Source organism: Microtus oregoni, unplaced genomic scaffold, assembly GCF_018167655.1.
Source record: "Microtus oregoni isolate MIOR12 unplaced genomic scaffold, Mior012 000002F_ref0000024, whole genome shotgun sequence".
NCBI lineage: Eukaryota > Metazoa > Chordata > Mammalia > Rodentia > Cricetidae > Microtus > Microtus oregoni.
Genome location: NW_024543061.1, coordinates 28,162,510 through 28,190,213, shown reverse-complemented (window position 1 = coordinate 28,190,213; position 27,704 = coordinate 28,162,510). Strand labels below are relative to the sequence as shown.

Here is a 27,704-nt window from a genome sequence, read left to right as displayed (position 1 = left end):
TGGAGGAAGGAAACGTTTTATTAATCAACTTCTAGAGCAGAGATCAATACAGACTCTGTACAGTTAAGTCCAAAGGTTGCAGCAAAAGAAAATGCAGATTATTTAAGGTGAATTTGCTTCTTTTTCATCTGATTCGTCATCCATCACCTAAAGCCAGAAAACAAAAGAAATTCAAGAGTTAAGGAAACATTAGACAATGTTACTTTCCTGATTTGCACGTCACTCGCCTGCCTGAAATAGCCCATGACAATGCACAGCACTACAAGAGCAAGGATGCCATCAACAGCCCGCAGCACAGGATCCCATCAGAACCTGGGATCCTCAGATAATAAAAGTAATTAAATACGTATAAAAGAACTAGACCCTTTTCCTCACCTCAAAGACAATGAATGGCTCATATTCTTCAGTGAAAAGAGTAATGGATGGGGCTGGAGAGATGGCTCAGTGGTTAAGAGCATTGCCTGCTCTTCCAAAGGTTCTGAGTTCAATTCCCAGCAACCACTGAATTAAATATATTCTAAAAAAAAAAAAAGAGTAATGGAATTTATTTTTACCTTTTTAGAAAACTGTGTGTGTGATGGGGGTGTGTGATGGGGTGTGTGTGATGGGGTGTGTGTGATGGGGTGTGTGTGATGGGATGTGTGATGGGGTGTGTGATGGGGTGTGTGATAGGGTGTGTGTGATGGGGTGTGTGATGGGGTGTGTGTGATGGGTGTGTGTGATGGGGTGTGTGTGATGGGGTGTGTGTGTGTGTGTGTGATGGGGTGTGTGTGATGGGGGGTGTGTGATGGGGTGTGTGTGATGGGGTGTGTGTGATGGGGTGTGTGATGGGGTGTGTGTGATGGGGTGTGTGATGGGGGTGTGTGTGATGGAGGTGGTGTGCATGCCTCGTGCATGTGAGGGTCAGAGGACAACTCTCTGGAGTCAGCTCTCTCCTGTCATCTTTAGTGAGTTCAAGGACAGGACCTGGGTTTCCAGGCTTGCCCAGTGAGTGCTTTCACCTGTTTAACCACCTTGTACTTAAAGCATCTTATGTATTGAAATATATTCCCTAAAGTTTAACTAATTATTCTTGAAAACATAGTTAATTAAAAACGGAATCCTGTCTGGTTTGCTAGTGCATGCCTACAATCACAGAATCCGGAACTCAAGGCCAGCTTCCTTTACACAGCAGGTTCCAAGGCAGGTCTAGACAATTTGAGACCTCAGAAAAACCAACAGGCCGGGCCAGCAGAAAGTTGACTCCAAGATAGACTCTGCTGCTGGGTCTGAGACCTGAGCTGATCCCCAAGTTCAACATGGTGAGTGAACCTCCGCAGGGAGGTTTAATTGCAAGGTTCCTCTTGTGCACTGTGGTGTGTGTACATACACACATGAACATGATAAATAAAATAAATGTAATTTAAAAAGTTTTAAACAGGGCATGGAGATATGCCTTTATTTCTAGTTCTGAAGAGACAGAGGTAAACAAATCTCTATGAGTTCCAAACTGATGTGTACCAACACCACCAGGAGAAAGAATATTTTTTTAAAAAGGAATTCCAAAAACACTCTTAAAATAGAAATAATACTACAAACTATTTTGATTTTATTCAAATAAAAATTATCTTAAACCTAAAGAAGTATGAAGACTTTCAGGGAAGAAAAATGGTAACAAATACTACTTAAAGGAAAAAGAGAAAGACTAGTCCTTTGTGGGCTGGTGTATTATTGGGTAATAAAGGCCAACACCTCTGAAAAGAAGGAGTTATAAAAAGCTGTGAATGTTTCTCTCCTTATCACACCTACTACAATTACATGACAATTAACGTTTGTAACAGTCAATTACGTACCCACCCTGGCATGTGAATAAAAATGTTTCCTCTTTGTTAATCTTACTGGCCCCCAACTAATACTATTTTTTTTCAGAGGCCTCAGGGATGAAGAGGGGGAGTAATGATGAAAAAACAAATCTTGATGAGCAGGGGCACAGTGGAACAGAAGCCCCAGCTACTGCAGGCTGAGCAGAATCACTCAGCCCAGGGGCTCAGGACCAGCCAGGCAGCAGAGCAAAACTTCATCTCAAGCTTAAACCAAACCCAACAGAAACTAAAATGGAACTGGAATCTGGGTGGGTTCTGAAGAAAAATACTTAACAAAGGAATTCTCTTCTCCTAGTTTCTCTTTGAAATTCATTAAAAATGGGTATTCTTACTTTAAAAGAATAAATATTTTATATCCAATTTCAGCAATATCTAATGCAAAGAATTTTGTATAACAAATCCTATTTAGGCAGAATCACTCCTAAATTTGGTGTTAGAGTCCCAAGAACTTGATTAATGTCAATGTGCAAATGACACTTGTGAGACAGGGCTGCTGCAGAGAAACAGGCACAGACAGGGTGTCTGGTCTGTTAGGGAGCCATGCATACACAGTGCGCACGCACACACACACACACACACACACACACACACACACACTGTTATGATTTTCGTCTCTTTAAGAGACAAGCCACTCCCTCCCCCATCCGCTGAGGCAGGCTGATCTTCAGCTTCCGGCCTGAGCTCACTCTCTTTTTCTGTCTTCCTCTTGGAGAGGCAGCTTCGCTTCTGCCTCTCTCCCCACTTCTCTGCTCCCCCCTTTCTCTCTCTCTCTCTCTGTCCTCTTCTCCTTCTCCCCCCTAAGTAATAAATATCCAATTCTATTCTGTACGATGTGTCTATCCATGTCCCTGTCTCCTGCCCGCCCAACAAGTGTCTCCCTGCCTGGGACCAGCCACCGCTCGGGGACCAGCAGCCGTCTCTTCCTGGTACTGGCTGCTCCCAGGGCCCCGCTGCCTACCGCCACATGGCCCGCTACCACCATTTGGGGACCTACGTAATTTCTGCTGCCTACTGTTGCTGGGGATCTTGCAGCATTACACACACACACACACACACACACACACACACACACAGGATTTCTGGTCTTTTAGGAAGTCATGCATACACACAGTGTTGACACACACACACAGGGTTTCTGGTCTTTTAGGAGGTCATGCATATACACAGTGCTCACACATACACAGGGTTTCTGGTCTTTTAGGAGACTATGCATATACACAGTGCTCACACACACGCACACACATAGAGTTCTGCAACAGCACAGGACTGATGAGGACTTGTACTGGACCAAAGGCCAGCCTTTAATACTACTCAGAGATAAGTGACTCTCTGAGCAACTGGAAGAAGATACCTTCTAAAGCCACAGAACCACTCATAAGAGTTTCTCAAATATCTGTCTCCTCCTTGATTGCCTTTCCTAAAGGCCCTGTTTCTTAGCTAGTATCACTGCAGTCAATCACCACAATAGCCTTACACACTTCGAGACAAAAGATTCCAACAAGCTACAGCCAAAGCCCAACTGAGTACTGCTTTCACTGTACGACAGTGTGCTTTCTCGATGGCACATGCCTGTCATTCCAGCTTTCAGGAGGCTGAGGCAGGAGGATTATGAGTTTCAGGCAAACCTAGACTACATAGCAAGTTACAGGCCAGTCTAATTTTAGAGAGAAATTCTGTCTCACTAAACAAAACCTGGGACTAACAAGATGGCTCGGGGGTAAAGACACTTGCTGCCAAAGCTGATGACCTGACTTCTATCCCTGTAATCTACATAAAGAGGAAGGAGAGAACCAATTCCACTTTGTCCTCTGACCTGCACATGCACCCACATGTATACACAAATGTAATGACAATTTTTAATAAAGGCTAGATGTAGTGGTACACATCTGCAATCCCAGTACTTGGGGAACAGGAGTCAAGGTCATCTTGGGCCACACAAGACCTATCTTAAAAGAAAAAAATGGTGTTGGGAGCAGAATAAGGGAGGAACTAGAGGTTGGCAAACGATGTGAGCTCCTCCATGCTTATATTCATCTATATATAATCGGCTTATATTCATCTATATATAATTGCATGGTGTTCTGAATCCTCAGAACAGAACCACTGATGGAGCTTTCCCAAATGAAGATAGGTTATAGACTTGGTCCCCACTTCATCAATAACTCAAGCTGTCACAATGTTGCCTACCTGTTCCACACCTTCCACTTCTGGAATGTAAAACTGCAACATGTTCTGAATCCCGCTTTTCAGGGTGATGATGGAGCTGGGGCAGCTGGTGCAGGAGCCTTGGAGCTTCAGCCGCACGATGCCATCTTCAAAGCCGCGGTAGATCACATCACCCCCATCCTCCTGCACGGTCGGCCTGTGGCCACAGGACATTCAGAACACATTTAAAACAGCAGATGCATGCCTTCAATGAGAACGATTAAGATAGTTCACTTAAGTTAAGATTGTGCATGTGCTTACGTGTGTGTGTGTGTGTGTGTGTGTGTGTGCATGTGTGTAGTTCTTAGATTGGGGTTCATGGAATATATGTAGCGTAGAGGCCAAAAGCCAACCTTGAGTGCTGCTCCTCAGGCACTGTCCATCTTGGCTTTTCATGATCTCTCACTGAACAGGAACCCATTTATTAGGCTACGTTGTTTCTGCAGCTTTCTTAATGTGGGTTCTGGGGACTGAACTCAGGTCACCATGCTTGCAGGACAAACACCATTTGGCCATCTCCCCAGCCCCATAACTTGGATTAAATTTCTCTCTCTCTCTCTCTCTCTCTCGTGTGTGTGTGTGTGCATGTGCGCACGCATGTGCATGGCACACATGTGGTCAGGCGAAACCTTCTAGAGTCACCTCCTTCTCCTTCTCTATGTAGGTTCTGGGAATGGAATTCAGGGTAGCAGGCTTAACAGAAAATGACTTTCTCTGCTGAGCATCCTCATTAGCCATGAATTCTAGTTTTAAACCATCCGTGTGTATCCAGTTTCTCTTCCTCTCTGTATGACTGGCTCTTGTTGGGCATGACAAGAGCCCATCCATCTCATGGCTGCATGGTATCCCACTACACTAACATGGCAGAGTTGATTACCATCCAGCTATTGATAGGCATCTGACTGTGCACATAACATGGCTGTAAAGATTCATCTGTGCTTCTTTTGGTGTGGGTAGGTATTAGGAATGGGCATATACTCGAGGGCAAAACTCCTGGGGCAAATTCTGAACATAAGCCAGGAGTAGAGGCGTGTGCCTGTAATCCTAGCACTGAAAGCTGAAGCAGGAGGACTACCATGAGTTCAAGGCTAGACTGTGCTATAAACTCAGTTCCAAGCCAGCCTAAATTACAGAGCGAGACCCGTCTCAACAAAAGTGTAACTATTTAAACAGTGCCACTTTCCCAGAACTACCCATGCTTACATGCCACCAGACAGGTGAGCACGCCTGTCTCATTAGCTACTGGTGTCAATCAAAATGGATGAGCCTGCCTGCTGGATCTGAAGTAACGTCTGTGGAGGTTTGATCTGAATATACATAATGAGTAGGAAGGCTGCACACCCTTCACCCCTCCACATTTAGTGGCTGTCTCGTTACTGTCTTTTGCTATGTGCTTGCTCCAGCCTCTATTTTAGTTTCTCCTTTCAATTTGTAGTTCTTATATATTCTGTCATACACATACTGCAAAGTCTTTCAAAAAAGCTTTAAATACGGCATTTATGTGTGTGGGAGGGTATTATTTGTGTACCACATAGATGCAGGAGCCCTTGGAGGATAGAAGAGGGCATCAGATCCCCTAGAATTAGTGTTACAGGTGTTGTGAGCCACCATGCGGATGCTGGGAACTGAATCTGGGTCCTCTACAAGAGCAGTAAGAGCTCTTAACCACCGAGCCATCTCTGCAGCCCCCTTAATGTCCCCCCTTTGATTTGTGTCTGTGTGCACATGTGTCACGGCGTACGTGTGGAGTTTGCTTCTGCTTCCACCACGTGGGTTCTAGAGTAGAGCCTGGGTTGCCAAGCGCAGCAGCAGGGGCTTTTATCCACTAAGCCATCTTGTCAGCCCTATATACTAGAAAATCTTCTACTCTGCCTTTTCGCGAGAAAGGCATGACTTTACTATTGTCTAATTTGTCTTTTCCTTGATTTTTCCAATTTTCTTGTAACCTGAATAAAAACAAACAAAACAAACCTGCCCAGCCAAGGTCATGCAGATGTTAATTAATTTAATTGACTGTATTTATTTGTTCTGGGGGCGTGTATATGCTGCTGTGTGCCTATGAAGGCCATAGGTCAACTTTCAGGAGTCAGTGTTCTCCTTCTACCCTGTGGGTCTCAGAGATGAAGCTCAAGTCACCAGACTTGGCAACAAGTAACGTAACCTAAGCGAGCCATACCAATGGCTCCATATTATTCCATTTAAAGTATCCACCATAATTTCTGTGTTGACTTAGGTTGTTACCTGCCTAACCTTAAGCCATTCTGAAGAGTACTCCATCCCACTACAGTCAGGAAACAGTATTCCGGGGTGGGGGTGGATAGGGGTGGGAGAGGTGGGGGGCAGGGTGGCTCAGTAGTAGAGCACATGCTTATGAAGTGCAAGACCCTGGTTTAACCCCAGAAACAAATAACAAAACCCAACAGTCTCAATGAATTTAACTCTGAAATTTGATAAAGGATGCTTTAGTGCACGATCCATATACACAGGAAAATAATATTTCATTCTTGCTGAGTACACTGTACATATGTCAACGTTTAGTCAATTGCTAACTACATGTTGAACTCTACCCTGGCCTGGGAATGGTGGTGCACTTAGCCTTTCATCCCAGCAATCAGAGGCAGAGGCAAGCGGAACTCTGTGAGGCAGGGATCTATCTGGTGCACATGTACTGAGTTCCAGGCCAGCCAGGGCTACAAAGTGAGACCTTGCCTCGAAAATAAATAAATAAAAATAGTAAGTTCTAAAACTTTCTCTTGCCCAATTATTTTTTGTGCTTTGTTAGATAGAGGTGTTAATTTCCTCACCTAGCTGTGTGTCACTTCTGTCTCTGTCCAATATTCTTCATTTATTCTGAATCTGTGTTATTAGATGGTTAGAATATGATCCTGGTAGCAAATACTCACACTGTGTGGTGATGTCTACAGCTGTCGGGTACACTGTCTTCTGGTGTCTGTGTAATTCCAGAAGCCCTCCTCCCCTCACTGTCCGAACGCTATGTGTTCTCAGTGTCCCACTTTCAATGTTTCTGTCCTTACATTTAAGCAGGTAACCCTTATAAGGAGCATGAAGTTGGTTTTCTCACACTGTGACAACTTTATCCTCTGTTAGCCACTGTGTGCCTTTAGATGCATCTGCCAAAGCTTCCAGTACGTCATCATCTTACCGTTTGTTTCCATTCACTCTTCCGCACTGCCTAGCCTGCCCTCTTTTCTGCACAGCTGCTTGTTATGTTTCGCTGCTGCTATCACCTCGACATACCTACTTCAAATTTCTTATTCTACCATGAAAGATTACTTTTACCATGTCTCAAATAATGCCAAGACTCAGATCACTTCTGTTCACACTCACCTTCTATTTAGGTCATTTTTCTTCTTCTACACAATTAACCCTTAGGGCACCATGTGTGCTTTTCTGCATGCATGATGCCTTGTGCTTTTTTTCTTTCCCCAAATTCCCCCTTTCTGTGTGCTTCAATCTGGGTTTTACTACTGTTCTACGTTCCAACACGAGTGAGTCCGCTCTTGAGCACGTGAAAGTAATCTAATGAGTTCTTCATTTACTGTATTTTTAGTTCTACAAATATTCTTTCTGACAGATTCCTGTTCTTGCAAGAATTCCTCATCTTTTCAGTTTTTTTTCCCCCTGAGACAGGGTTTCTCTGTAGCTTTGGAGCCTTGAACTCACAGAGATCCACCTGCCTTTGCTGGGATTAAAGGTGTGGCCACCACTTCTTCATCTTTCCATTTATTTTCTTTAACATTTTAATCACCTATCTTAAACACCAGTTGGAATATCGCCAGTATTAGTATTACTTCAGTTTCTCTTTGTTGAGTTTCAAGGTAAAGCTAATAGGTTTGTTTGTTTTTTGAGACAGGGTCTCTCTGTGAAGCCCTCACTGTCCTGGAACTTGCTCTCAAACTTAAACCTCTTTCTGCCTCCTGAGTGCTGGGATTAAAGGCATGTGCCACTACACAGGTAAGTAGATCCCTGCCACTTAGCCAGCCTCTTATTTTAAATTTCTACATTGTTTCTTAAAATACCTAAAGAAGAAAACATTTTAAAAGTCCAGACTCCCTGGCCTGCTGAGAGACTTGGAAACAGGCTGTTCACTAGTCTCGTTTTTATCTTCTTTTTTTTTTTTCTATTTTGTGTATTGTTTTTGAGACAAAGTCTTGCTGTGTGTACCAAGCTGGCCTAAACTCACAAAGCTCCTCCTGCCCCTGCCCCCCTGGGGAAACACTAGTGTCACTACGCCTGGCTCCTGTCTTTATTTTTTTCGAGCAGTTAGTGCATAGGTGCTATTCTCTTCACAATGCTCATGAATATGAAGTTCTTTCCTACACAGACTGTGAGGGAAGATTCGTCTTGACCATGCGCACACAGACTATAGTTTTAAGGACGTCACTGAGTACTGAGGCACAGCCTGCAGTTCAGTTGAGGCGATGACTATGTTGGTTACACTCCCTGTTTCTCTGGAGCCCTGCTCCACTCTCCGGTTAAAGCACGCTGCTTTAATGAGAGCTGTCTCCGCAGCACTGGATTGCAGAGGGGACAGAGGGTGCTGGGGGTTTTAACACGTACCGTATTCTAGTATCCAACAGTTCTTTAATCATTGCCACAACTTCATCATCTTCTTCAGAACCTAAAACAAATTATAAATAAAAACTCAAGAGTAACAGTTTTGTAGTTATATAAGCATTAAACCAGGAGGGTTTTCGCATGAAAGTCAGGCATGGTGCACCCACGCAGATTCAGAAGGATCACAGGAAATGCAAGGCCAGCCGGTCTATAGAGTGAGGGAGACCTTGCCTCAAAATACAAAACAAAAACAACAACAAAATAGAACACAAGCTTGGTAAGGTAACATGGCTCATGTGGTTCCCAAAAGAAAAACCAAGGGAAAATAGTCACTCAACGTTCAGTAATATAGGGGAATACATCCTACAGTGAAGCCTGATCGTGCTGGGGATGAGATGAGGAGCAAACCAACATTCTCAAGGACCAAAGTGCAGAACAGAAATGTGCCATCTGACTTCACTGTCAATGTGACATGGAAAGGTGCAGCTACTTATGAAGCATCTTTTTAACCTTCAGCTTCTCGGTTTAATGATTTTTCAAGATAACTATATCAAATACAGATGTAGGCCTTCTGGAAAGTTCCAAATACTTTGCAAATCTGAACCAAGAACGGTGTTTCATTTTGGTTTTGCTTTATCGTGTGTGTGCACATTTATGTACATATGCAAGTGTGCACATATGAACATGTGTGTGTATGAACGCACATGTGTGTGTATGAATGCACATGTGTGTGGTGCTGGGAGGAACCTATGGCCTTGCACATGGAGCATACTCTACCAAGGAACTATATCCTTGGCCACTGAATTTCGTAAAGCTTTATGTATGCCTGTATAAAAAATGTAATGCTCTTTTCAAGAAATGTATTCATCTGCAAAAAGATACAGAGTTTCCATGCTGTACTGTAATAAATATTAGATTCCTGGCAACCCCATAAGTACTTTATTTTAAACTGTTCTAACCTTTGAGTCCATTTTCATGAAAGAAATAAAATACGATAAAGTTAAAGGCTCTTAGAGCAGCAGTCCTACATGCCTTCCCATCCCCGTTACTACCTGAGAGCAGGGCTTCCTCCAAGCATGCGCACATTTCCAAGTGTAAATTTACACAGGTGAGACCAGGCTTCACCTGATCCACACTGCACTCCTAGAGTCCCTTGAAAGTCTTTCCATCTGCACAGGAAAACAGGCTCACTGTAAAATGATCTTGGGAGAGCTTTGCCTCACTGGCATTTTGATGGGTTTAGTATCTAGCCCTGGGCAACACCCCTGCTTCTAGGCACATCCGTGAGATAAATTCCTTGTGATGAGGTATTTGAGTCTGTGAGCTTATGGCCTTTTTCCTTTTGAGGTACTTGGAACTGAACACAGGGTTTTGTGTTTGCTAGACAAAGGCTCTACCTCTGAACTAAACTCCTAAGTACAAATTTTGTGTATTTTTATTTTTGGTAGGCACAGTTAAATTGCTCTTTGTTTTTGTTTGTTTCTTTTTTGAGATAGTGTAGCAGTCCTGGCTGTCCTGGAACTTACTCTGTAGACCAGGCTGCCCTCAAACTCATAGAGATCTACCTACCTCTGCCTCCCAAGTGTTGGGATAAAAGGCGTGTGTAACACTCAGCCTTAAAAATGGCTTTTGCTTTCACTTTGTGTGTGTGTGTGTGTGTGTGCAGCACTGAGGAACAACCCTGTATGTACACATACCAAGGGTGTACTTTACTACTGAGCTACCTCTAGCCTCTAGCCATGATTAGAAAGAATTAGCTACAACTATTTCATATCCTAGAATGCACAAACACTTACACACACCCAGTGTTTGTGCAGGTACATGTGTGGTGGGGTGTGTATGTACACGTGAGACGAGTAGGCAAAGACGGCTGGCTAGAGAGCCCCAGGGATCTGCCTGCTTCCACTCTCCAGTGCTGAGACTGCAAGTGTACATGCTACAGCTTTATGATGTGGGTTCTGGGGACTGAACTCAGCCAGACCCTTGACTAAGCTGTCTCCTCAACCCACCTAGAACATTTTTAAAAAATCTACTTAAATCAATATTTAAAAAAGACATATGACTCACTTTTTAAAAATTAGTAAAGAAAATAAATAGAAAATTTACTGACATGGAAACCTCATAAAATAATACAAGATACAGAAAACCCTCAGGATCAGGATCAATACAAGAATGAAACTAAAACAGGCCATTGCCAGCTGGTGACACAGACCTGTGATTTCAGCTCCCAGGGAGGCAGAGGCAGGACAACAGTAAGCTATGCCTGCCTGGATTATGGAGTAAACTGTATAGTTGTTAGCCTGGGCAACCTAGTAAGGCACAGCCTCTAAAGTAAAGAGGACTCAGTGGTAGAGAACTTGCCTAGCATGTGCACAGCCCTAAGTTCAGTCCTGGAACTGCAGAAACAAACAAATAGTAAATAAAAGAAGATATCATTTTAAACCTAACATACTATATGGGAGAGGCACTATTAGGAGGTGTGGCCTTTTTGGAGTAGATGTGACTTGTTGGAGGAAGTGTGTCAGTGGGGGTGAGCTTTGAGGTTTCAAATGTTCAAGCCAGGTACAGTATCTCTCTTCCTGCTGCCTGCTGATTCAGATGTAGAACTCTAAGCTACCTCTCCAGTACCATGTCTGCCTGCATGCTACCACACTCCCTGACATAATAATAATAGACTAAACCTCTGAACAGTAAGCCAGCCCCAATGAAATGTTTTCCTTTATAAGAGGTTGCTGTGGTCATGGTGTTTCTTCACAGCAATAGAAACCCCAACAAAGACATTCTGGTTTAAATAAATGTAGCCAAGTGAGTAGTGGTCACAGACGCATAAACCTAGCTCTAAGTTGGCTGAGATAAGATGATTCAAAGTTCAAGGCCAGCCCACTTCACAGAGATAGTTTGAGATCAGCCAGGACTATGAAGTGAGACCCTGGTCAAAACCAAAGCAAAACACAAGTGGTGGTGCACACCTTTAATCTCAGCACTCAGGAAGTAGAGGCAGTCGCATCTCTGTGAGTTCTACGAACCGAGTTCCAGGACAGCCACAGCTACACGGAGAGATTCTCTCTGGGGGTTGGATTGGGGAAACAAAAGGAGTGGGAAGTTGGCTCAGTAGGGAAGACAGGTCAAGCTCTCTAAGAGTCTCTAAGCACCAAAGGGAAAGAGCAAAAGGAAAGAAAAGACCTGAAGAGACGACAAAGGTCTAAGAAAACAGAGACTCCCCCACACTGCTAACGAGCACAGTAATTAGCTTTCCTGCAGGAAGACTCCACAACCCCCACCCCAACACACACGGAAGCAGTGTGTCCACAGCAGCAGGGCTTGTGATGACATCAGCACAGTCAACACAATAAAGCACAGCACACAGCAGCCTGCACCAGATGTCCACAGCAGCACCAGCAACGCACACAGTGAAGGGACAAGTTAGCTGCACCTTGTTCATTCCGATGGACTAGCACATGCTTAAAACGACCTTCAAAGAAATTATACTCAGCGGAAAGGCAAGCTGTGATATAATACAAGTGACTTGAAGTTTAAGAATAAAAACCAGAAACTGGGTATGGAGGTACAGGCCCATAATGTCTGCACGGAGGAGGTGGCAGGACTGTAAATTTCAAGGTCAACCTAGGTTACAGAGCTGGATCCTGTCTCAAAAACATTAAAACAACAAGAAAAAGAATAGAAACCAATTCTACCTATTCATTTCAGTTCATCCTATAGGTACAGTAAAATGCAAGTCAACTATGCTCACACACAGGAAGGGAGGGGTAGGTACGGAACATCACCTCTTTCTTTCACGCTCTTCTCTCCTCCCCTTCCTCCCCCTACCTCGTTTTTTTTTTTTTTTTTTTTGAAACAGGCTGTCAATGGAAAGCCTTGGTTGGCTTGAACTTGCCACATGGAGCAGGCTGGCCATGAACTTACAGCAATACTTCTGCCTCTGTCTCCCATGTGCTGAGATCATAAGTGTACACCACCACCACACTGGTTTTTGTCCTTAGTATTCATTTAAAAATGGATCTATAAACAGAGAACTCTCAACAGAGGAATCTAAAATGGCTGAAAGACACTTAAGGAAATGCTCAACATCCTTAGTCATCATTAGAAATCAAAATAACTCTAAGATTTCGTCTTATTCCTGTCAGAATGGCCAAGATCAAAAGCACTGATGAGAGCTTTTGCTGGAAAGGATGTGGAGTAAGGAAAACACTCCTCCACTGCTGGTGGAAGTGCAAACTTGTACAGCCACTTTGGAAATCAGTATGGTGATTTATCAGAAAATTAGGAAAAGCCAGGCAGTGGTGGCGCACGCCTTTAATCCCAGCACTCAGGAGGCAGAGGCAGGCAGATCTCTGTGAGTTCGAGACCAGCCTGGTCTACAAGAGCTAGTTCCGGGACAGGCTCCAAAACCACAGAGAAACCCTGTCTTGAAAAACCAAAAAAAAAAAAAAAAAAAAAAAAAAGAAAATTAGGAAAAAAAAATCTACTTCAAGACCCAGCAATACTACTTTTAGGTATATATCCAAAGGATTCTCAATCATACCACAAGGACATGTGCTCAGCTATGTTCATAGCAGCATTGTTTGTCATAGCCAGAACCTGAAAACAACCAGGATGCTCCTCAACCAAAGAATGGATAAAGAAAATGTGGTACATTTACACAATGGAGTACTACTCAGCAGTAAAAAATAATGACATCTTAAAATTTGCAGGCAAATGGGTGGATCTAGAAAAAACTATATTGAGTGAGGTAACCCAGACCCAGAAAACAAATATAATATGTACTCATTCATAAGTGGCTTATAAACATAAAGCAAAGAAAAACTAGCCTACAGTCTATAATCCCAGAGAACCTAGACAACAAGGAGAACCCTAGGAGAGACATACATGGATCTACATAGGAAGGAGAAAAATACAAGCTCCCCTGAGTAAACTGGGAGTGTGGGGGTCATGGAGAGGGTAGAAGTGGAGAGAGAAGACAGGAAGGGAAGAGAGGAGAGAAAAATGTATAGCTCAATAAAAACAATTTTTTAAAAAGGAAAAAACTGGGTCTAAAGCAACTATGGAAAAATTAACATTTACTTGTTTCTCAATATTCTCTTCCAGAAACCACTAATAACTGTTAAATCAAGTGGAAGCAAGTTCGTGTCAATATATGATTTTTTTGGAATTCTCAGAATTTTTCATAGTTAAAAATTTTAGTTTTGCATAATAGATTCAGTGTTAACACAACTTTTAAGAAAACAGCTTGGGGGCTGGAGAGATGGCTCAGTGGTTAAGAGCACAGGCTGCTCTTCCAAAGGTCCTGAGTTCAATTCCCAGCAACCACATGGTGGCTCACAACCATCTGTAAGGAGATCTGGCGCCCTCTTCTGGAACACAGGCATATATGGAGGCAGAAGGTTGTATACATAATAAAAATAAATAAATAAATCTTTAAAACAAAAAAAAAAAAAGAAAAGAAAACAGCTTGGCAGTGGTGGTGCAAGCCTTTAATCCAGGCAGAGGCAGCCAGGTTTCTGTGAGTTCAAGGGCAGCCTAGTTCACAGAGTGAGTTCCAGGACATCCAGGGCTACACAGAGAAACACCATCTTGAAAAACCAAAAACAACAGTATATGTGGAGTTTTGTTCCATCAAGAATTGGTTCCCGAGCCAAATGCACTCCATGATTAAAAATATTCCCGTGCTCTTGGACGTTTCCCAGAACTAGACAGTAAGATTCTCCTCTTGAAGTCTCTCTGCTGGTGAGCTCAAGGGCCACGCGGTGGTACAGGAGCTGGGGACAACTGAGCCAACCATCTCACTCAGCTACGGACCCCAAGGGCTACAGTAGGCAGGCCAGATGTGCCCACTGGTGAAACAGTGGCAAGCCTGGTATGGGGTAACAGCTGCTCCCTGACAGGAACTGAGGCCGGCTCCATAGGAGGGAGTCAGATCTGCTGCTGTAACCTGGGTAAACCTGTGACGGAGAGGCCCGGCCTTTGTGGGGAAGCTGTTTGACTAAAGCATGTTTGACATGATATACTCAACTATTTCCTTCTGAAATAACCCTGCTTCTGTCCAGGTTAGGACTGCTATCTTTGGCCAGAGAAGCTTCTTCAAGCAGTAGGTAGAAGCTACTGCAGAGACTCTGAACTTGGTAGTGCTGAAACCAAGTGACCGGTGGATGCTCAGTCCTAAACAGGACCTCATTACCAGCACGACTCAGAGAGCGTCATGGAGTGTTGGGGGAGCAGAAGGAAGGTAAGAGCTGGAGGATGGGGTGGGGAGCTGTTGAACACTATCTGGCTCCTCTTCCAGAGGACCCAGGTTGGACTCCCAGCACCTACACTGGCTCACAACTGTCTTTAACTCCAGTCAGTTTCAGGGAGATCTGGTGCCCTCTCCTGGTCTCATCTGGATAGGCACACATAAGGTAGTACACAGGCAGAGATGGAGGGAAAACACCCATACAAATCAAATAAAAAATAATTTTAAAAACTGATATTTTTATCTCAAATCAGGTCCCTGAAAATGGAAAGAGGCTTCACCCTCCCTGAGGACCTACATGAAGCTACTGGTTGCTGGGGAAGAAGGCCATCGTCTATAGTGGTATAAGCACCAATAAGGTGCCCGTGCCCCAGTAGGTGACATCTCACCCGAGTTCCTATGAGCAACTCTACCAGGCCTCCTTTGAGTTACTCACACAAAGAGCATGAGCGTGGAGGCGGGGCTGGATGAGAGAGAAAGGGGACCATCATGAGCAAGAAGAGGCAAGAGGAATAGAGGGTTATTACGATAAAACATATCACATACATATATAAAATGCCATAGTGAAACCCATAATTATGTATAATTAATATATTCTGTTTTCTGGTCTCTTCTGCAATCAAAGCGAAGGTGGGTGAAGTAGGAAATCCAGTAAGAAATAGATAAGCATGGCTTACCAACACAACACTACCTGCTTCTCCTGGAGGCGTTTCCTCAGTCACGAGGGGTAAGCCAGATGCAAAGAAGTCCATAATGGTTGCATAAATATCAGGTTTCAGTAAATTCCAGTCTAATTCTTCATTCTCCTATAATCACGTTGAAGAAACACGTTGCATTTCCAGCCAAGTACAAAGCAAATCCGACTACCACCTCATATCTTTCAAGAATCTTTTCTTTTTTCTGGTGAGTCAGGGTCCCACCCTGCAGCTCTGACTGTCCTGGAACTAGCTCTGTAGACCAGACTGACATTGAACTCGCAGAGATCCACCAGCCTCTGCCTCCTGAGTGCTAGGATTAAAGGCGTGCACCACCATGGTCCAGCTCACAGTACTGCTGCAGGACATTGAACTATGCAAAAACTCCCTGTATCTGAAATTAGTCGTATGTGTATTTGTCAAAAGAATGCATAAGCACATCCCTTTCAGAGAGGGTGTTGTACCATGGCACCTGACAGATGCATATGTAATTTGTTCATAATATGGACTTGATTCCCTTTTTACTCCATCGACTCACAGCAGGAATTAGTAAAAATACTATTTAGGACCAGGCAAGATTGCTCAGTGGGTAAAATCTTGTCACCAAGCCTGGCAGCCTGCATTTGATCCCTGGGACCCACATGGTGGAAGGAGATACCTGCCTCCTCTAAATTGTCCTGATTCCATGTGCATGCCTGAACACAAACACACACACACAAAATAAAACATGGTATTTAAAATGTTTTTAATTTATTTAAATTTTATGGGAAAAACAATTTTTATTCTAGTAGCCTGGAAGCTGAACTCCTAGTCCTGCCAAGGCCGCACCCTGCTGTGGATTAGCCCTGTAATTCTGGACACTGCACTGACCCTGCTGTACGGATGAGGCTGTAGGATCAGTTACACCTGGATCATAACTAACTGCAGTTAGAAAAGGCCCTTTAGCAAATTGACAGATCTAAGAAGCAAACATCACCTGAGATTTTTTTTTATGTATTTACTTATTTTATTTTATGTGCATGAATGTTTTGCCTGCGTATGTGTATATGTAGTATGTGTGTGGCTGGTGCCCACTGCGGTTGGAAGAGAGCACTAGGTCCCTGGAACTGGGGTTATAGATGTTTGTGAGCTGCCATGTTGGTGCTGGGAATCTAAACTGGGCTCTCTGCAAGGGCGACCAGCACTCTCAACTGCGGAGCTATTTCTCCAGTCCCTCACCTGAGATTTTTAATATCACAGTGTTATTAAAAACTGTAGCACATTAAGAATGAAAATTCTAGGGTAGAGTGTGGTGCATGTTTGTAATGCCAGCAACGGGGTCCAAGGAAGGAAGGACATAGGTTTCAGGGCAGCCTGAACTACACAGCAAGACTATCTATGAGAAACCAAAGAAGGGAAATTGAAAACCAAAGAACAAAGAATGTTCTGGAGAGAGAGGGGCACTGGATTCAGAAACAGCTACAAGTCAGCTAGTCTAGATTTATACTCATGACTGTACCTTTGTGACTGTGATGAAATCTGGTCCAAAGAAGACACTTTTCACTCCTTCAATCCTGAATAACTGCCTGTGGATACAGAAGAAAAAGATGTCAAGAAAAGACCATAAACCCATGCAGAAGTAAAGAGACAAGTTAGCCATCCCTGGCTAGAACCCTATCCACTCCAGACAGCTTTGTTCCTACATCCTGCAGCCACCGGCCTCAAGTCTGCCCAAGAGCACAGCACACTGGCTCCTCAAAGGCACACGAGGATCTGAAGAGCACTGCCCCCCGAAAACGCCCACCGTCTGGCAATCAGTGAAAAGGCTGTGACACACGCAAACACTGTAGCACATCTTTACACGGAAAAAGACAGCGCCACCGAGACCCACAAGGGCATTCTGAAGCCCTTCTTGGAGTCAGACACAGGCTCACCCGCCCCTTCACTCAGAAGATACCTGGCATCTCAAAGTGCCAGGTTCCTGGAAGACAAAAGACAGGCTGACTTCTCTCAGAAGCTTAGCAAAAACATTCCCTACAACAGCTCAGCACAGACAAGACCAGTTTGCTTAGTTGAAGATAAAAAACTCTAAGAATACAAGAAAGAGGATTTTTTTTTCCTAGTTGTTTTGTGGTAGTAGAAAATTGAACCTAGTGCCCAATCCATGCTCAGTGAGGGCTCTATCACCCTAGTGAACTGTTTGTTTTTGACTGTTTGTTGATTGGTTTGTTTGTTGTTTTGGTGTGTGTGTGTGTGTGTGTGTGTGTGTGTGTGTGTTTACAAAGGGCCTCACTGTGTAGTGAAGGCTAGCCTCAAACTCCTAGTCCTGCTGTGCTACCAGGGTGCTGGGCTTATGGGCATGTGTCACCACACAGGGCTACACTAACTTTTTGGATGTGAACATTTCAACAATAAAAGGTTAAAGACAGGTGTTGGTAGAAGAGGCTGCTTGTTCATTCCCATCTGCCTGGCTAGCTTAGACCAGAAATAATCACACAGAAACTTTATTAACTAAATCACTGCTTGGCCCATTAACTCTAGCTTCTTATTGGCTAACACTTACATATTAATTTAACATTTCTATTAATCTCTGTATTACCATGAGGTCGTGGCCTACCAGCAAAGTTTCAGTATGTCTATCTCTGATGGTGGCTCCATGGCGTCTAACTCTGCCTTCCTCCTCCCATGCTATAGGCCAAGCCAGTTCTTTATTCATTAACCAATAAAAGCAACACATAGACAGAAGGACCTCCTACCTCCTACACCATTAGGCATCATACATAGCCTCTAAGCCAGAACTCAAGAGATGGAGGCAAAAGGATCAGTAGGTTCAAGGCTAGCCTGAACTACTGAGACCAATCTCAAAAGAGCAAAAACGCTAAAAAGTTAAAATCAAACTAATCAGGAAATTAAAATCCTAGATTGTCCTTCTGGTGTGCATTTCCCCAGGAACTTTCACGGAGTCATGAGCTGTTTTTATTTAGGAGGAGGGCTACATGGATATTATCACATTGCACCACTGTTCTGCAACTGTCTTCACTTAACAGCATGTTATGTCTCAGGCTGAGGCTGTAGATCAGTGGCAGAACTCCTGCCTGGCATGCCCAAGGCCCTAGAGTCAATCTCCAGTATTGCAAGATACACAGACACAGACAGACAGATTATAATGGTCTGTTCTGTCCCTTTAAGAGACAAGCCATGCTGCCCCCCCTTCCCCAGGCAAGCTGATCTTCAGCTTCTAGCCTGAGTCCCTTCTCTTTTCCATGGTCTCATGGCATGCCCATCTGTCTGTCTCTCCTTGTGGGACTCACTGCCCCTCGTGGCCCACTGCAGCCACTTAGGAACTGTGTCGTCCCTGCCTGGGACTGGAACTGGCTGCTCTCTCAGGACGCAATGCCCACTGCTGCCACCTGGGGACCTACAGCGTTTCTGGGGCCACTGCAGCCACTAGGGAATCCACAGCATTTTACTTAATCCATTACAAAGACAGACAGACACACAGATACACACAGAGACATATATGTCTTCTTTGTAAATGCTAGTTTTTAAATTTGTTTATTTCACACGTTGTCAGTGTTTGCTTATACACATGCGTGCGCATGCGTGTGCAACTAGACTAATAAACATCCTAGGCAAATCCTGTACGCCTGTGTGTTTCCTCAAGTTATATTTCTTTTTTTAGAAAAAACATAATATAGAGCTGTGAAATCAATTAAATAGTGATGAGGACTTCATTATATTTAATAAAACTAGGGCTGGAGAGATGGCTCAGCGGTTAGGTGCACTGGCTGCTCTTGCAGAGGTCCTGAGTTCAATTTCCGGCAACCACATGGTGGTTCACAACCATCTGTAAAGAGATCTGGCGCCCTCTTCTGGCCTTCAGGCATACATACATACAGAACACTGTAGTATACATAATAAATAAATAAATCTTTAAAAAAAATAAAAAATAAACTAAATAACAAAAAGAAATGAAAAAACATGAGAATGTCTATTACCTACTGTAATTTTTAAAAGAATTCTTTTATTTGTTTTATGTGTATGCACATGTATCTATGTATCTGCACATGAGTGCAGAGCGCAGAGTCTGAAGAGGCAAGAAGAGGGCACTGGAGCCCCTCAGAGCTGGAGTTACAGGTGGGTGTGAATTGCCTAGGTGCTGGAAAATCGAACTCGAATCCTTTGCAAGGGAAACAAGTGCTGTTAACCACCTCACTATTTCCTACTGCAAAAGATGCAAATACTCATCAAACACTTGTTTTACACACATACACACAGGCATGTGCACTAAATTATAATGTACACACTTCTGTTGTATCAAAAGCATGAAAAATAAATGGTCTACAGTGCATTATGACTTCTGAGCCTCACTTTGCCTTCAGGTCGTGTATGGGAAGGTCTCCTATGCTGATTTCTACATCTGCTTGGCAAGGAGCATCAGGGTGGAGATTCCAATAGTGTCAGGGTGCAACTCAAAGGAAGAGCGCACGTTCTGCGTGGAAAAGGCCCTGGTGTCAACTCGGGCAGAGCACATGTTCTGCATGGAAAAGCAAGGTAGCAACAATTCCGCTGGTGCCGACTCTAGTGTCTCTCAGCACAAATGACTGCTCCGGCCACAGGTTCAGAGGAGGCTTGGTGTACTTTATTTACCACCCTGACAACTGAATATGTTTCTCGTGAACTCAGAAACTGTCCTCATTGATTTTAAAAGGTCGTGCCATATCTGACAACTGCCATCATTTATGGTTCTGAATGAAAACTTAGAAACTTGGTTACTCTTTCCTATGGAATTAAAGGAGCACCTTTTTATAGTTCTTGAAAATCAGAGGTTCAAGCTGGGCATAGTGACAGCCATCTGTAATCCCAACACCAGGAAGTGGAGGCACAAGGGTCCAAGGCCAACCAGTTATACAGCACAGCCGAGGCTCCCATCTCCAAACATTTTGAAAAGTGCTAGAGAAAATGGTTCAATGGATAAAGTGCACAGCACACACACGAGCGGGCCTGCGTTCTAATTCTCAGCAGACATGTACACAGTTGGTAATGGCACCACGCACCTGTAACCCCAGCACTTGAGAGGCCAGCCAGTCTACTAAGTAAGGGAGCAGTGGGTGCTGAGGGGAACCCTGTCTAAAAAACTAAGATGGAGGGCTGGAGAGATGGCTCAGAGGTCCTGAGTTAAATTCCCAGCAACCACATGGTGGCTCAGAAGCAACCATGAGATCTGGTGCCCTCTTCTGATGCAGTGTATACATAATAAATAAATAAATCTTTAAAAAAACAAAATCAAACGAATAAAAACTAAGATGGAGAGTGACAGAGGACACACAAGGACACTCCCTGGACTCTGTGTGTATGAACACTCATATACCTACACAAACCCATACCCTGCCCAAACACTCATACCCCCCTCACTCATACCCTGCCCCCACACACATACCCCCTCACTCATACCCTGCCCCCCCCACATACACACACACACAAAATTTTTTAACATTTAGAGTTTTAAAGATTTAGATCAGAAATTTATCATAATTACCCATTTGGTGAACTTCCTTCTTAAGTTAAGTATTTATGCTACCACGCTGTCAAATAGACAACCAGGAGAAAATTTTTGTAATTTCAACTCAACTCTTCCAAAACCAAGCTGCCAACCAAATGTGCTAGCTTTGCAAGGCTGCCCAAACACAGAGGGCCACTGTGCTTCCTGGGATACCCAGCAGAAACGGTACCTGGCCAGAGGCGAGCGGAAAGCTGCAGCTGGGGTGGGGAAGTCCATGGTCCTCGACTCAAGAACTGGCTTTCCTGGTATAAACTTTAAGCTGTTGGGATTTGGGGTGTCTTGTGTTTGAATAAACATGAATCGTACTGAAAAAGAGAAAGAGTGTTATGCTAGAAAAAACAGTTTAAGTTACATAGCAAAGTGTTCTGATTTTTAAAGATTTATTTTTTATATATGTAAATATTTTGCCTGCATGTATGTATGTGTACCACGTGTCTGCAGTGCTGTGGAGGCCATCAACCCTCTAGAATGGAGTCATGAATGGCTGTAGGCTATCATATGGGTGCTGGGAATCAAACCTCGGCCTCTGCAAGAGTAGCAAGTGCTCTAACCACTGACCCATCTCTCCAGCCCCCCCCACCCAAAGTGCTCATTTTTAAATAAACAGAAGTAAGAAAAACTAGGAGGAATAAAAAAAATCCCACAAACTTTGCTTCCCAAGATGCTCAGAGAAATCCTAAGAAGTTAAAATGCCTGAATTTTGATGCTTAAGTATGTCATTAAAAGTCCTGAACCTCCCTCCTATCAGGAAGAATCTGCTTTTACAGCAAACAATTTTTTTTTTTTTTTTTGGTTTTTCGAGACAGGGTTTCTCTGTGGCTTTGGAGCCTGTCCTGGAACTAGCTCTGTAGACCAGGCTGGTCTCGAACTCACAGAGATCCACCTGTCTCTGCCTCCCAAGTGCTGGGATTAAAGGCATGCGCCACCATTGCCCGGCCAGCAAACAATTTTTGAAATACAACTTTAAAGAAAGACTGCCACTACTTTCTGTTCTGAACCAGCCATTTTCTGTAGGTTTGCTTGTTTGAGAGAGAGAGAGTCTCAGTATCTAGACTAGGCTGGCCTTGAACTTATAGAGATCTGCCTGTCTCTGCCTAAGGAGTACTGGGATTAAAAGTGTGGGCTGTGATGCCTGGCTTCACTTTTTTTTTATTATTTATTTATTTATTTATTATGCATACAATATTCTATCTGTGTGCATATCTGCAGGCCAGAAGAGGGCACCAGACGTCATTACAGATGGTTGTGAGCCACCATGTGGTTGCCGGGAATTGAACTCAGGACCTTTGGATGAGCAGGCAATGCTCTTAACCACTGAGCCATTTCTCCAGCCCCCTGGCTTCACTTTTTGTTGTCTTAATAATTTACTAAATTATTAAGCAATTTATTATGGTAACTAAAGTCATGTATTAGGTACTTTACTGAATCTGAAGGACTAAATCTGGCTTTCTCCTACTCAACACACTAGAGTAAATCGGGTCTACAGAAAAGGAGGTTTGGGAAGTACCCAAGGATGAAACTATAAATGTCAAACAAAGACAAAACGAAACTTTCTTTGAAAGCTAGACTCAGATGAATGGAGTTGCCCAGTGCCTACAGCCCCAGAGTGGGAGGCTGAGCAAGATGACCCTGAGTTCATGCTAGTCTCAGTGACACAGCAAGCTCCAGGCTAGCCTTGGAATCTTAGCAAGCTCCTCTCAAAAAGTCAAACCAAACCAAACAACTGGGGGAGTAAAAATTAAGAAAAGTACAGTGTCTCCCACAACTTTTCTCCTTTCACATATAAAAGCTACCTCAATACTAATCTGAATAGATAGCCAACAAAATCATTCCAACTGCATTTTAAATTTGCTTTAATTAGTTTTTTTTTGTTTGTTTTTCTTTTTTGGTTTTTCGAGACAGGGTTTCTCTGTGGTTTTGGAGCCTGTCCTGGCACTAGCTCTTGTAGACCAGGCTGGTCTCGAACTCACAGAAATCCGCCTGCCTCTGCCTCCCGAGTGCTGGGATTAAAGGCGTGTGCCACCACCGCCCAGCTAATTAGGTATTTTAAAAACAACTCCACATACTTACAAATAACATTATATGGACTTAATAGGTTGTATTTAAGGATATGCATGGAGAGGTTGGAGAGATGGCTCAGAGGTTAAGAGCATTGCCTGCTCTTCCAAAGGTCCTGAGTTCAATTCCCAGCAACCACATGGTGGCTCACAACCATCTGTAATGGGGTCTGGTGCCCTCTTCTGGCCTGCAGGCATACACACAGACAGAATATTGTATACATAATAAATAAATAAATATTAGAAAATATACATGGATATACAAATACATACGTGCATGCAATAACAAACTGGTGAAAAGGGAGACTATGAATTTGAAGGAGAGTAGAGGGTGCTATATGGAGGGCTTATAGGGAAGAAAGGGAACGGAGAAACATTGTAATAAAAAATAAATAAATAAATCCTAGCTCTGACATCCAAAGGATACTTCTAAAAGTGTCCTGAGTTAGCACAGGATAAAGGCTGATGGGAGATACTTCTTTCCCTTTGGGGAATGGTACTACAAGGTTCCTAACTAGGCAGGCACTGGCTCCTGCACAACAGAAATGGGAACCATCAAAGGCTGAAATCACCAAGTGCCCAACGGGAAGAGACCAGAAAGCCACAAACTGCATCCCACAAAATTTAAGCAATTAAAGTGGCCTGACCTGCTGAGTTACTCAGTATTTACATCCAAGACGTTTTGAGATTCAAGGAGGCATGCAGGCCATAGATAACCATTCCTCCCTCATCTCCTATAAGAGAAGAGGTGAGAACTCCTCCTGACTCACGTCATGCCCTCAGCCTCACCCCAGAAGGTGGTAAAATGAGAGAGGGGCTAATCCATGACATCGAGCCACGCACAGCCACCCCTCTCCAAGCTTCCCCAATTACAGTGCAGGGCTCACATTTCAAACTACTTTCAAAATCAGATGCTAGGAGGTTTGGAGAAAAGCCAGGAATTTACAGTTGTACAGCTATTCCTACACGATTCTCTCAAACACAAATCCACTTGTAACTTCTTTTTTATAATATTTCCTTTTAGAAATCATTTACTGAGCAACTCATGTTCTCAAAATGTGCTCATAAGACTTAGAGATTTCACCAGTCTACAGATAATGTCCTCTGACGAATCACAGTAAAGGACGGCTTTACCCTGGAGGGGAGTGGACAGAAACTCGCTGGAGCCTTTTTATGTGCCTCTGAACACAAGACGGACAAGTTCCTGGGCTGCTGAGATGGCACAGGAGGTAAAGGTGCTTGCCACGAAAGGCCTGCACTCAATCCCCAGAACCCACACGGAGAGACCTAACTGACCTCTGACCTCCACACATGCATTGTGACAACTCTCACACACACAAATAAATGTAATAAAAACTTTTGAAGAAACCTTTCAAATCTTGTCTGAGCGCTAACTCTAGCAGTGTTGCACTGGTTCCGCCACACGATGTCCTAGAAAGAGGTGAAACTGTACCTGCGTGAGACAAGGGTGCACGCATCGGGAAAAGCGGTCTTCCTACATACTGGTGCAGAGGTTGTTTCTTGAAGGTGTGTGGAGTCACCACATGACAGAACCTATATTTAAAAAACAATGAATGACACGGTAAGGAGTCGACTCTGTTTTGCTGTTGTTTGGAAACAGGGTATCACGGTGAAGCCAGGTGGCTCCATGGACTTCTGTGGTAGATACTCTTGCCTCTGCTTCCCTGGTTCTGGAATCACAGACATGAGTGGTGGAACTTCCTTTCCCTCTGACAGAGAAGCATTGACTGGGTATTTTCAAGGCGTCATTAAAGTAAAAACAAAGGGAGCTTTGAAAGTAACTACAGCTAGAGAAGAAAAAAAAAAAAGGACATTTTAGTAGTGAAAAATTTTCCAGCTCTGACTTCTGAATCAGTTATTTTATTTTTTTTAAACTTTGAGACAGGGTCTCACTGTGTAGCCCTGGCTGCTAGGAATTAGCTTTGCGAACCAGGGATCCACTGCCTTAAGTGTTTGCTTCAAATTGTCCTCCAAGACTCCCTGTTGGGCAAAGAACAGAAGAGCAAAACAGCCCGAGAGTAAAACCACAGTGCTCCTGAGACCAGGAGAGTAAATGGGAGGGGTGAAAACAGTGTTCCTTGAGCAGAGCTGGGAAGTCAATCATTCCCAGGCAGCTCCCCTTACAAGACTCAGCTACTGCTTAACCACATGACATAAAGATGCCTATGATAGAAATGGCCAGTTAAAAGTCATATCCAGGAGAAGATACTCTGCCTTGGCCCTCCTCTGTCCCATTTCCGGGGCTTCCTGTCTGCTCTGCTGAATGGCGTCTGCTCTGTGGAATGGCGTGTCTGATCTGGGGCTCTCAACACTGCCGCTTGCTGCTTATGCTAGCTTGCTGTTTACTTAATAAATGCACTCTAAACAAAAGGCATACGGAGCATGGTAGATCATTCTCCCTAAGAGACCCCTACCAGTCCATGTACATACCAGGCTAAGTGTTCACTACATGGCAGCTGTTATCACTATGTAGCAACCGGTAACTGCACATTAAGTGAATATTCCAGGATTTGGAAACATCCTGGCATCTTAGGGTTACTGTTCCATCAACCCTGGGGAAAAGCCACAGCAGAGTGGAGAAATCAGAAGGGTACTCTGGCAGGAAAGTCTGCATTCTAAGAGACCCGGAGCAAATAACTCAAGAAAAGTTATCGAAAACAGGGGAGACATGGGCAACCCACGAAACCCTCTGTTAATCTGATATTTTATAAGATGTATTAGGAGTTTTAAAACAGTGGTCTCATATAGTCCAAGCTGGTCTTGAACTCCTTCCTGCCTTCACCTCTCAAGTGCTGAGATGACAGCACAGAGGTGAGCTACAAGCCGGGCTCATGAAATGCATTTGAAACTTCAAGGTTTCAAACCAGCATTCTGTTAGGCCCTTTTCTACAGGAATCACACGGGTCTGGCAGATATCTGAGGAAGACATCAGGGTGGCTCTGAAGTGCAACAGGACACGGCAGGCCTAGGCGGTAGGTACCCTGGAGTCGCTTCCCTCCGAGCCGTGCCCTTGAAAGTGCTTCCCCGGAAAGGGAAGGGAACGACCCCGAGAATGATCTTCCTTTCGGAGCCACGTCCCCACGGGGTTGACAACGGGACGGGACGTCCGTAGAGGGTGGCCGGGCCTCGGGCTCTGGAGCCAGGACAAGACTCCGTTAGACACCAGTCCCCTCCCAGTGACAGGGCGGCGACAGGAAACTGCTGGCAGGGGCGCCCACACCTACCGCCTGCACAGCCGAGCTACACCAGCTACAGCTCCCCACGCCCGCTCGGCCGCCGCCATCGTTTCGGTGCCGGTGCGCTTGCGCGGACACGCCTCCTTAGTCTCCAAGTCCTCTGCAGACTCAGACCTCGGGGAGAGAGCAGTCACGGGAAGCGTGCCCCCTACAGGTGGAGGGCGGTGCTGCGGGTAAGTCAAAGCAGGCTGTTTTATCCCCCACCCCCACCCCTTTATGGAAAATAGATTTTTTTTTTCTTCCCACATATCTTGATGGCAGTTTCCCCTCCCTCTACTCCTCCCAGTTCTCCCCACCTCCCACCTAGCCCCACATCCTCAGGTTTTAAGGATTAGGACACTAATATGTGGGTAAACTATGAAGCAATTCCATTAAGCCAATTGAAATCTTAAACACTTGCGCATAGAATGCATGTTTGGCTATCATCATCGTTTTCTTTGAGGCATATTCTTTCCTACATACAATGGTGACTTATTAGTCAACTTTCGGTTCATTACAAATTTTACATATGATGTGAGGCCACATTCCTAATCTCAGCACAAAGGAGGCTGAGGTCACCCATGAATTTGAGGCCAAGCAGGGTGAGATTCTGTCTTAAAAATATTTTGTTTTAGTACTACCTTCTTCCACTGTGCTTATATACTCTCTATGCTTTTGTTTAGTTTTTGGCTTTTCGAGGCAGGGTTCTCTGTGTAGCCTTCGCTGTGCTGGAAATTGATTTGTAGACCAGGCTAGCCTCGAACTCAGGGATCTTCCTGCCTCTGCCTCCCCAGTGCTGGGATTAAAGGCGTGCACCACGATGCCCTGCACGTACTCCCTATACCTAATAGTCAAATATCCCAAGTCAAAATTTGTATTTAAATTTTGTCAAGGTAGAAGTGGGATTCCACCAGCTCTGACTTCTAGTGAGCCACTAGAGACTGTGGACTGCCCCTGGACTCAGCCAATATGAGAGCACACCGAGGAGATACTTCCTCTCCTTCCACCACGTGCTCCAACCTCAGCTGATGAGGTGAACTCAAGGAAAACCTCAAGGAAAGGCAAGAGTCTAGAGTCACAGGTTTCAGCCATTTGCTAGTGGCATTTACCTGGCTCCTCTCAATGGGAGTCCTGTCCCACACCTTGGCAGAAAGCTCAGTGGACGTCTGTCTTCCCCAAGAGCACCTGCAGTCTTAGAAAATAAATAAAGCAGCTTTGGCGGCGGCTGCTGCAACCTTAAAACACAAAACAGTGAAGGGTTTTGTTTGGTTGCTTTCTT

The 27,704-nt window shown here is 44.2% G+C and overlaps 1 protein-coding gene across 1 annotated transcript; it reads right to left on the bottom strand.

Moving 5' to 3' along the window:
• Nfu1 (NFU1 iron-sulfur cluster scaffold) lies at positions 1-26,545 on the bottom strand. Its single transcript, XM_041638771.1, has 8 exons — positions 26,435-26,545; positions 24,643-24,743; positions 21,302-21,437; positions 17,089-17,155; positions 15,587-15,701; positions 8,649-8,709; positions 4,050-4,224; positions 1-147 (listed from the first exon to the last, which is right to left on the bottom strand). Exons 1-8 carry the CDS (start codon positions 26,491-26,493, stop codon positions 103-105), a joined length of 759 nt encoding a protein of 252 aa, XP_041494705.1. The 5' UTR covers positions 26,494-26,545; the 3' UTR covers positions 1-102.
• Positions 26,546-27,704: the final 1,159 nt, after the last annotated feature.